Genomic DNA, 12,226 nt, shown 5'->3' with positions numbered 1-12,226 from the left:
ACATTGTGTCTTTAAGCTCAGCCTTTTTTTTTTTTTTTTTTCATGCAGAAGGCCAGAGATTTTAAAAAAACCAAAACACTCTGTTAAGGGGCATCTGTCTTCCTACAAAGGGCAATCACCATTCTGGATATTTCACGTTGAATCCTGAACTTTTTCCAGTTTTGTCCCAATGTGCTATGAAAGGCTTAGAGGGAACACCTTGTTCATGGAACTAATCAAGGATATGCCCCCAGCACAGCTCTGCTCCCAAACTGCTCAGTATCATGACATGTGTAAAGGACAACACATACTTTGTTTTACCAGGCCAGAGCCTGAGGCACACTGTGCTTGGGTCTAGCAGACTTTGCCATGTGCTTAGCAAACAAATCGACTTACTGCGGGGCTCTGAGAAAGAACCAAAAACCCCACATGTCTTTTTGCGCCTCATTTTGATCTGTGGGGTTTTGTGGTTTCTTGTTTGTTTTGTTTTTTTGGTTGGTTTTGTTTTTTAGTTTAGTTAAATTTCAAAGGTTTATTTTCCTAAAATTCCCATCTCTGTAGCCATTCAAGCCCTGTCTGCACCCTCTCTCCTCCTGGAGACATGGGGATGTGCTGCCGGTTCTGCTCTTAACCACAGCCAGAGCCAGAAGGGACTGATGGTAGTATGCCCCTGACCAGCGCTCATTGGGGTGGCTGCTGCTGGAGCTCAGCCTCTGGGACTACTCCAGGGTAGGAAAACCTCCAAAATGCAGAGACAACTGCACAGGGATTAATTTTCCCCATCCATGTTACTATATGCGCTTCTGCTTTCACCCTAATAGAGGACTGTGCTTTAAAGAAAGCTTCATCCTGTGTTGAGCCATACATTGCAAATATCTTTTGTGTGTAAGAGGTCACCGGCAACTGGTCTGCAAAATGGCATTTTACTGGAAACACACTTCTATCTTTTTTATTTCCTCTACTGTCTAATTCCTTGTGTAAAGAAACTCCTTCTCCACTACACCTCAGAGGTCTCCATCTGATCTGCTCTATGAGAAGACTGAAAACTTCTGATGTAGCCCAAGCAGGCTGAAAATTGTAATTCAAATGCTGAATTAAAAACCTTAGTGGGACGTGAGGGGAGTGGAACATAAAAAAAAATTATGTACAGGAAAAAAGTCAAGCAGGATAAGGGGGGAAAATTCTCTGCTTGAGCAGCTCCAGAGTCCACTGGAGACAGTGGAATTATGCCAGCAAAGATTTTTGGCCCTGTACTTGCATTTCCTAGACAAAAGTAAATGTCTCTGTCATTCTGAGCTAAAAACATTTTCTAACATGAACACTTCAGGATGCACTATCTTTGCCAGAATGGAGAAGGCTTAATTTCACTGTGGGTCTTGACCTCTTTCTCTGTCTGTCTCTCTTTCTCATGAAAAAAAAACCTTGAAGGAAAATAATTTCCTCAAGTCAAGTCTGCCTCCAACAGAATTCATTATTTATTTTTTAAATCCAGAAATGATTTCAGCTTGCACCCCAGGTGGGAAGTTAAAAAGAGGGAACCGATTTGAAAGTTTGTCACAGTAGGCAGAACAGTTGCTTTGCAGCCCTCGCCTGGCTAAGGGTGCACTGCTTCACAGCTACACTGTAAAGTGTTAAAAATCCTCCCCCCCACCCCAGAATATATATATATGTATGTATAAAAAAAAAATCCCCTGTCCACCTCTCAGTACAGAAAAGGACCTCATCACACTGCAAAAATAGCAGTACCCACTTTGGTCAATTAAAACAAACAAAAAAAGCATACATTATTTTTTTTTTTTTTTTTTTTAAATCTGTGTACTTACCTATAATAACCAATACAGCTAAAAGCACTACCTACATAGGCAAAACTTGGTATTGCATAATTCGTATAAATTTGTATCCCCTCCCCCCAATATTAATTGGAAGATGAAAAACATGAAAGGTTAATAGAAAAAACACCAAAATACTGAAAATATTGCTGGTCGATTACAATTCTTAAGCGGCAACTATACACAGCCATGATATGCTTTATAAATGTGAGATAAAGGTATAACTGTCTAAAAAATCCATGATGTCACACATTTTTCGCATCTGGAGTACAAAATATTTTGTCATAAAAATGGTAAAGAATTAAAATTATAATAAATGCAGCAAAACAAGTGTAGTGATGTCAAATTTTTTTGTAGTTTTTTTTTTTTTTTTGTTTTTTTCAATTTTTTAGATTTCAAGGCAAGGCACGTAATGTGGACATTATATCTTCGTGCAAATTAGGATTACTGGAAAGAGTATTTTAAATTTTTAAAGAGACATAGAGGCAAAATGTCTGCCCATGCACATTATATTTCTGTCAATATGTGAAAATTGTTGAACAAGGCTAACTTCTGAAAGCACCATGCAAGTTTACAGCACCCTGTAATTAGACTTACATTAAGAGTGCATTATTTAAATACAACATATCCCCATCCTGGTATTACCAGTTTGTAAACGGTAAGCTTTGCCCTTGTGACATGGATTTGCCTATGTCTTTGTCTCTATGATGTAGATTTTACAGAAACATGTAAACCCTATGGGTTCTTGATGCAACAAGTAACTTTAAATAAATAAATCCTGCCCCTCTGCGAAGGCAGCAGCTAAACCAACATAAGTGCTGTGTTTCCATTGATTTCTTATTCTCAAGGACGTGATTTGTCTTGACTTAATGCCTTTTAATGCCCTCAAAAACTGAGGGGAAAAATAAGTTTGTTCAAAGTAATTTTTTATTTTTATTTTTAATCCCCTCAATTTAGAGTCCAAGGGCTGAAGGACTTATAGTGATGACCTCTTAGATATGATTTTTAAATTGCACTTGCCTCTGTAAGTGTTTCTTTAGTGGGGAAAATTTCACTTTTTTCCTTTTCCTTTTTTACTGTTGCATGAGAAGATAACACTTTTACCTGCGTAGAGGCATTTCTTCCATAGAGCCTGTGTGTTCATACTGATTGAAAACTTCAAACTGCATAACACACTAGAAAAAGGCTTAATTAAGGGCCAAAGTTTAATAAATCCATACTGATAACTAAAGGCTACAGAGCTTATTTTTAAAACATTTAGAAATCAGACTGTTGAGAAAATGGCTGGCTCACAGCCCTTGTCCTCCTGCAGCTCTGCTCTTGCTGCCTAGCCTTTGTTTTGTGAGATAACCAGGAATAGTGATCTCATGCGTAAACAATAAGAATACTAAACCAATAGAACTAGCTTATCATGCAAATATTAAGGCATCTAGAAAGTCAGTTAAAATATATTGTCGGAGACAGAACATCTATTTCCCAGCGGACTTCATATAACAAAGGCTACTTAGGAGGAGCTGCGTTCTACCATCAGTGAAATACCATCGACCCTTTGTATATAATTTCAGTTTCAGCCATAAGGGAATTAGTGATTGTAAGAGCTGCAATTGCTGGTCTACTTTTGTTCTTCTTTCTTCAGGTTCTTTTCTCATACTGTCTTCTTTTCTTTATTTTTATTTTTTTTTTTTTTAATTTTGCCTTTTATTTTGTTTCCCTCAGTTGCTTGTTTCTGCTTGAAGGAAAGGCTCTCCAATTATGTTCAAACCATAATTTGGGACATTTGTCGGCAGGATCGGTGTCCTATTTGATACTTGGAAAGGAACCAAGCTAGCCCAGGTACCAGGACTGTTGAAAAGGGGAAAGAGACAAGGAGGGAGAGAAAGAGAGAGAAAAAAAAACAAAAACAAACACACATTAAACATTTATACAATGAATTTGAATCAAGGTACATCTAATATTCATTAATAATAGCACTATTTAAGATAAAACTGGAAATAAAACTTGTGAATGTAACTTGAAATTCTACTTCCTAGCTTGCTTTGTGAAAGCACGAGTTGTGTGAAAGAAAAATAATTGTGTTGAACTCAGCAGCAAGTTGTATATGACTCCTGAGTTACACTAAGTGATCTGTCTGCTTATAAACCGCCCCCCACCAATGTCAGATGCAAATACATAGAGCAGACACAACTAAACCATACAAATGACACTATATAGAGTAATGGATGTCATTTAAGGGCTAGTGAAATATACCACAAGGTACAGGTGTTCTTTTTTCAAGAGTGAGTATAAAGATTCGGTGGTTCAGCATCCTGTGAGATTTCCTCCCCTCTTACAACACAGCAGTTTATCTTCTCACCATCCCAAGATGGGCCTCTCAGATGCACAGACACCCATAGGAACAGAGGAATTTTTATGTTCAAAAAAACTTCTTTTGAAAAAAAAAATTCCCTAAGAACATCAGTTTCAGAAACACCAGCTAACACAGGATCCAGTCACCTTAACACTTGCTCTCAAGGGCAGCCATGAGTCCAGGATAGCAGTGAGTGCCATATTTTTTTCAACAAACCTCTGAGAAAGAAAATATTTTCAAGAACGACCCAATGACTAAGGAACTTAAGTCATCATTTCAAAAGAACACTCTCACTAAAGAGATGAAGGCCCAATGGCATTCACAGGTTCAGCAGGCACCAGCCAGTAGTAGTTGCAAGAGGGATACTCAAAGACAGGTCTCAGCTGCTGGTATTCAGCAGCCCTTTCCTTTTCTGTGGTTCTGGCAACCCAGAAGTACAAACCAAATTACCCTAAGCTATATGTTTCTGTGACTTCAAAGAAAGTTTTGTCACATTTATTTTGAAGAAAAACAGCATCATTAAGCCAGCGTCATTGCCAAAGAGCTAATACCAAGACTGGACATAACAGCATGCAAACATACCCTTCCTCTGCATTTCATCATATGTGAGCTTTTCTAGCATTTATCACAACATAAGTGCTTCCTTGGAATTACATTTTGGGATTAGGCTAACCAGCTTCCTGATAGCACATCTGAAGCCCTTCAACATGCGCATTGTGGAGGCAAAAAGTTTTCTTCTGTCTACATCATTTGTCCCATTTCTTACTGCTCTCTTCCTGGATAAGAAGTCATCCTTTTGTGGCATCAGGTATAAAGAGGATAACTGACCATTTTTATCTGTTTCAAATGTTCATGACATAATTACATTTAATTTGTAAGCCTTTTGGGATCATTTCAGTTGCTGAAAAGTGGTCAACTTATTTTGTGAATTCCAGGGGACGTGCTTCTCTGTTTTTTTCTTATTAAAAAAAAATACAAAACTGGAAACAGCTTCTGTCACTTATTTCTCTTTGAAAATACTTACCTTTCTAAACCTGTTAATTTACTATTTTACCTCCTAGCAATTAATTTCAGGTGCTATGTTTTACACACACAAAAAAGTGAAAATAGTTCCTGACCTGCTTGTCTCAATGATAGCCATATTCCCAAAGGAGAAGAATTAATCTTATTTCATGAAGAAAATACAATAAATAATTAATATTTTAATGCCTGAAGTACAAATACTACTCATTAAGGCTGTTGGGGGTTTTTTTCTTCAATTGGATATATTCTTGAGGGACACCTAAAAATCTGAACAGTTTTAACCTTTTCAAAAATTAAAAAAAAATTGCTGCTTTCAAAATGTAAGATCAGCTAATAGGTTTCCTTTTTGTTGTTTTAATTCTACTGACTATTACCAAAAATATCTACTACCGAAGTAAAATAAAAACCTCTTTGAAATTTAAAAATCACAGTTACACCACAAATCTTGAAGCACTCACAAAGACTTAAACCTTGTTATGCATGAAAGATTTTTCCAAGACGATATAATGAAAAGAATATGTTCCAAAAATAAAAAAATGTTCAATACCAGAATTTCATTTAAGAGTCTTAATTGTTTCAACTTATTCTTCATCTTCCTTCACAATTTGTTTTAAATTGCATTTTTTGTTCCTTCCTCTTTGGATTTCAGTGATGTTAAGAAGTAAATTCTGAAATAACAGACACAAAGCAAATCGCTTCCAAGCACATGAATTTGTAAAAATAAGACTTAGTAATAAAAAAAATAAAGAGTCAAGCAGATTTGTTTGCTTGTCTGAATATATGTTTTACAATGCACAGTTCTTCACTGTCCTGTTACATGGGATTTACAGGGTTTAGTGGCTTCAAAAAATACAACACTAACTCAAAGAATAAGAATTTTGTTTGAGGTCAACATTCTATCTTAAAAAAAATTCTGTGGCAAAGGCTAAGCATACAGGCTCCAGATAATCTTTCTGAAGATTTACAGTACACTTCAATGACTGGATAAATACAATTTTAACTTTTTGCATTGTTTTAAAGTTGCCAACCTTCTAGTAACTACAGCGGGTGAAGAGAAAAAGTCAGTGCTGACTAAAAGCAAATTGCACTTGCAGCAAAATTTTTATCTGCTACTTCAAATACCAGACAGAGATCTTGATTTCTATGGAAACTGCTCAATAAAAATAAGTTGTATCAAGTTCCTAATATGACTGTTGTTGCCATATGACCTATCAGTTTAATATAGGTGTTTGTTTAAACCTTTCAAGCCTCCCACCTTGTATTATGACCATGACAAAACTGCAGACTGCAAGAAAATTTGTCAGTACTACTTATGAATCCTGAGGGAGTAACACATCATCCACATTAACACTCCGTATATCCCACAGGAGTTTCAAAGCCCCTTGTTCTGCTCAAGCCAAGCCTTCTGCCAGAGATGATGCTGGGGGCAGCAGAGCACCTGTGGGACCAGGACAGCCACACAGTGTCTGCCTGCAGGGCTGCAACAGCCACCACTGTCACACCTCCGGAGGTGGCTGAAGTCCTCGTCTGAACACTCACACTGGGCAGGGTCTGACTGCTCTGGCAGCTGGGAGGAACAAGCCCATTGCTTCTTTTGCTGCCGTTTCCTAAGCCATTATTTTCAAGGCTTGATGAGTTCTGGCTGTAGTTTAGAAAATAACGTTATACAACAGGTGGATGTAACTCTATCTTGGGCCACCCCAGTCCAGGTACCACCAACAGAGTCGTTCAGCAGACAAACGAAGAAAACTGAATGAAAGTTATGGAGAAAAACAGCCTTAGTTACCACACAGAGCTCTGAGAACAGCTGTGACACAACTGTGAATTACCAAACACACAACACAGGCTCTGCTAAGCTGCATGCATGTGTCTGTCCAACCAGCATTCCCATGACCTCCCTTTACATTTATGAGAAACTTAGTGAGACTTTCAGCTGCCCTATGAGCCACACTCTGCTTTGTGTGCTTTCCCCAGCACTCTAGGATGGGATGAAGCCAAGAAAAAGCAACTGCCCAGAAGAGCAAGGTCCCCTGCTAGCCTTTTCCAGCCCTTTCAAAAGGGACCTCTCTGAGTATTGCAGAGCTTAGCTTCTGCCATGAAAACTATCCACGGTTTTTCTGCAGAACATCCTGGCAGGAATGACAGTTACTTCTGGCTGCAAGGCAATCTCTGCTTGGGTGCCCACATGAGCAGGAAATGGGGGAACACTTTTTTCTTCACCATACCATCCAGCAGTTTGTGTGAGTCCCAGTTAAAATTCAGCACTTGTTTTCATAAAACCAGAGGCAATACTCTGCCTCTGTCCACTAAGTACCTCAGCCAGGGAAGCCAAAATTCTTTCCGTTGACTAGGACAGAGACAAGGTGGATGCACTTGAAGAAGTTAATAGGATGCCCCCATCGCCTTCAGATAAGAAATCTTTGTATTTTACGAGTGAAATAAAGCAGGTCTACCTCACACTCCAGCTTACTACTCCTGAGGAAATCTGTTATCCATTTGCTAACAGAAGTTATAATAAAATGCCTTTCTATGGAAACATGAAGTGAGATCTAAAAAAACTGCTCCAGGCTAATTTTTGAAGAAAATTACATGAGAAACACCATGAGAGTCTGCTGTGAGATTCAGATCCATCTTTGTTGCAGGACCACCTTCCTGAAACTTACATTTTTGTCATTTCACTACTGCTAGCAGTTGTCTCTTCATCATAGCTAGACTATAAGATATGTTATACAGTCATCAGTTCCCTCTCTATCCACAGGAAGTATAATGTATTTATCTGTTCAAATGCAATAAAACAGCAAAGGAAACTTCTGCAAGAATCCTACAGGGTTAACATTCTCCATTACACTTTCCATTACAGTTTCCAGATGTTAATTCAATCAAGATTTCTGCCATGATTTCCTCTTAAAGATAATAATTGCTGTTTCAAGGACCTCTGGTTAAAATATTACTGGAATGGACCACAAGTAGTGCTTACATTATATGTATATACAGTCCACTTTGGAGGTTACAGAGTATAATAATGTTAACCAATTAACTAAATGCAATAAAAAATAAATCTAATCTGACCTGAGTAAGTATGGAGGTCTTTCAAATTCTTATTTTCCACCAGTTATTACCTTCTGTCTTTCACAGTTTCAGAAGTCTGTAAGAATATTTTACCATTCAGAAAGTACATCTAAAGCAGTATTTCCTTCTTGCAGCTTTACCATCATGTACATGAACTCACTAGCCTAGAGAAGGTAGAGAAGATCCTGCAAAGTCAATCTTTGCACAGAAAAGGGAGAAATACCTTCAATATTGAGTGAAGTAAATAGTAATAGTAAGCCACCAAGCAAGTCTATCTCTGTAGTAAGTGCTTGCCCACACAAACACAGGGATTTTTACCTTTTAAAATTACTTGGATCATAAGAATTTTGGAAATGCAATTTTCCTGCCCTCAGTTCCCTGGCTAAATTCCCACTTCTGCATTTCTGGCAAAAGAATAACCACCCTTCCAGCATCTACTTAATGGGTACTTCTTTTACCATACTGAACTGGCATCCATAGGTAAACAGCTGCCAAATTTCACCTCCAAATTGAGCACTTGTTTCAAGAGATGTATTAAGTATATATATCACAGGTTAGTTTAGGATGACTTTTACAGTTTAGTAGACACATACCACCCATCTAGCAGACAGAGCAGTTAAAGACCTAATGATTTATGCCCAAGGGAGGGAAAAAGGGAAATCTTCTATAAGAATGCTATTTATTCTATTCTCTGCAGGCTTCTTTTTGTGGCAATGTAACACAGAAAGGTCCACAAAGCTTGGGAAGAAGCTGCAGAGCCCGTTACTAACAAAGACCCACAACAGAGGGAGAGCCCTGAGAAATGGTGCATGTCCATGCTGTGCTTTGGACCATTCAAGTATGAGAATTTGGTGCAGGAACAGGGATAACAGAGGGTTTCAAACATGCACTTGCACAGAGAGGCCTGTGACCAAGTCAAGCCAAACCATGGAGAGCACATGCTTGTTCACTGGGTTGCCTACAAAAAACTGACTCTCAGCTTTACACACCTGCACTACCTTTTTCTTTTCCCAAATATTACTATTTCCATTTCAAACCATTAGAATTTTTACTTTAGCCCTTTTAAAAAAATATAACTACAAGTTTATCAAATTAGCATGACTAAATAATAATGCAGATGATCCTATCTGCACCAAACAAACAAATAAACAAACAAAAAACCCCAAACAAATCAGTTCTACTGATTCAAAAGAAACAATTGGAGGTAAGATGATAAAGAAGTAGAAAGCTGTAGTAACCAAAGGGTTAAAGATAGAGTTTACACTTGGGAATTTTCTATAATATGCTCCTCCTTCCTTAGCAGCTGCCAAAAATCATCTGACAGGAAACATAAGATTAAGTTTGTCCCACCTAAGTGAACAAAGAGATCTCAGAACAGGCAACCAGTTCACTGCAGAGCAAGAACTTTTCTAATCCTGCTGGAATCTGCAGTGCTGCTCAGAAATTATAACTAAAGTTGTTTTCTTTACTTTAACATCTTGCTTCTAGATCAACTCATTCATTTTGGCCACACTGCAGTTTTTGTTGCTTCTCCCATAAAGTTTAACTTAAAGCTCCAAACATAATCATGTGGAAAATGGACATTATTGATTCCTATGGTCCATTGTTCCCTCATTCTAAGTCCCTGAAGTTCATGTTCAATCTGGAATTACATCATGTCTGGTTTCTCCTGGTTACCAGACGGCTTGAGACGTGACCACAGCTACAGAAAAAACAAACAGCCTTCTTCACGCTTCGGCTCCCCTATCGATTCAAACATAAACTTTTTTTCTTTCTCTCAAGTATGCTTCAAGTATGGAGCATGGTTAATTTAGAGATTAAGTTCCAAATTAGATTATCTAATGGCATCTTAATGGATTGCTGACCCATTTCCTGTGGGATGGCAGCATGCAAGTCTGGCTTGAATACAACTAATTTCTTAGGAAGTGTTCAGAAGATGTTTGCCTGAATGGGGAGAAAACAATGTTCTGCACATCTTTCTGCACACAGAGTTAGGAAAAACTATTAAAATTAGTAATTTAAATTGATAAAGATAAAGAATAATTTTATTTTCTCTCTGTGAATATTTTTACAGCAAGGAAATTTAATCCCTTTTGTTCTTAAATTGAAACAGTACTTTTATTCCAAACCATTGCTGGGGAGAGGAATGAGGGAGGGACACAGGTCAGAGTGTATGAACTACTGCTCTAATAGGTGTCTGTGTTTGCCCAAATGTGCTTAAACAGACATACTGCTGGCTGTGCAATTTTAGCTATATGCTTTGTCCTTACCAAACGTCTACAAGACATTATGCTACAAAAGCAACATGCACCCATTCTCAATTCCTTTCACAAATCAGATTACCCCATTTGATTGTCTTATCAGCACTGTTATCATAAAATACACAGTGGTGCTGGGGGGCTGAGGGGGGAGTAATGATGCTTGCAATGCTGAATACCCCACAGCTACAGCTGAGAAAGAAATTCAGCACTCTGAGAACAGAGCTCCCCTCAGCATCTCCAGGAATGAGACAGCTGTTGTACTATGCTGATGTGTCAGGATAACAGAATGAAAGCATGAAATTCTAGCCTAGTCCATTTGCCTGGATACAGTAAAGGTAATGTTGAGCGGTTAACGCAGGATGATTGTTACAAGAATTAATATAAATAAAAATACATTTGTCGATAGCTGAGTTGGAATGTACACTTTGGCAATGAAAAGTTGCTAACAGTCTGTGGAAGACTTGCAAATACTCTTTGTGGTCCAGGAGAGACCCGTTATGCCAGCTTTCATGAGTATTTTTACTGGAAATACCATCAATAGTGTAATGAGTGGCTTAGATTTAGGATCAAACACATGCTATCAGCCTCACACACACCCCCACTTTTTGTCACTCTCACTCATTTCTTCAGTGTACTTTTTGCATACACTCTTGCCCTCACGTAGTGGCTGAGACTGTATTTCTCTAAATGAGCCTTAAAATTTTCACAGCTTTCCCTCGCCTTCTGTCTCTGGGAAAACAGAACTGCCATTATCAAAAAAATAAGGACTTGAGGTTTTTTAATGGTTTTTAGTATCTTCTTCACATGTACACCAAAAAATTACCTAAATTATCATAGAAGTACTGGAGAATTTATTTTTTTGATGTATTTGAATGGTGTTCAAAGTGTAGCAGACACAATAAAATACATTTACAAATAAATATAAGAAGTCATATAAAGACAGAATATGTACCATAAATGTTCTAAATAAGCAATGAAAAAAGTCAAACCAGCCCAAACAAAAACTGTAGGTGGTTTGAGAATGAGGAGCAAAGTGAAAATTACTGCTTCTAAATACTTCACCAAATAATTGGGGTGGCTTTTTTTCGATTTTATTTTGGGATTTTTAAGATGTTCATTGAATGTTTATTGTAAATATTTCCTTTAAAGATACTAGAATATTTAACTCAGCCATGCAGAGTATTAATCTACTTTTTGTTATCACTATTCCCTGCAAGTCTCCTGGTTTTGTAGAAAGTGATGTATCATTGATCTTTTCATGGCTTTTTGGTCCCTTTTACTTTTTCTATTATTGATATTCTCTTTTCTGCAAAGTTCAGCCTTTTTATACAGACCACTACTGTCTTATACCTGAATCTTTAAATGCCAACAGACATTACTTTCTCAGGAAACAAAACAAAACAAAAAAATGTTGAAATCTATGTATTGTACCTACCATGAGGTGTGACAGACAACTATTAAAGAGACAAAGAACTCAGAAATAACAGAAAGTTTTCATCATTTACTTTCCCCAAACTTCCAATGTGTGGTTCACCAACAATACAATACAACAATACAGAGCTTTCAACCTGACCATCTCTGCTACCCAATATCTGTAGAGACAGGGCAGCTAACACTGAGGAACTGCCAACTTTTTCACCTGTCTGAGGTCAATAATACTTATGAAAAATCAGTATACTTAATCCCAAAAGCCCCAAATGGTGAGATTGAGCACAATC

General features: G+C 37.7%; 1 protein-coding gene across 7 annotated transcripts in view; it reads right to left on the bottom strand.

The window, feature by feature from the left end:
• Positions 1-3,448: 3,448 nt before the first annotated feature.
• NFIB (nuclear factor I B) overlaps positions 3,449-12,226 on the bottom strand; it is a 164,146-nt gene continuing 155,368 nt past the window's right edge. For all 7 annotated transcript variants that reach the window (XM_023943528.2, XM_023943530.2, XM_086867618.1 and 4 more), the window contains one exon: positions 3,449-3,650. In XM_023943528.2, coding sequence (XP_023799296.1) covers positions 3,521-3,650 — 130 coding nt within the window. In that variant the 3' untranslated portion in view covers positions 3,449-3,520. The remainder of the gene's footprint in view (positions 3,651-12,226) is intronic.

Source organism: Cyanistes caeruleus, chromosome Z, assembly GCF_971803275.1.
Source record: "Cyanistes caeruleus chromosome Z, bCyaCae1.hap1.1, whole genome shotgun sequence".
In the NCBI taxonomy this organism is placed as follows: Eukaryota; Metazoa; Chordata; class Aves; order Passeriformes; family Paridae; genus Cyanistes; species Cyanistes caeruleus.
The sequence above is the reverse complement of the archived record's forward strand: the minus strand, read 5'-3'. Positions and strand labels throughout refer to the sequence as shown.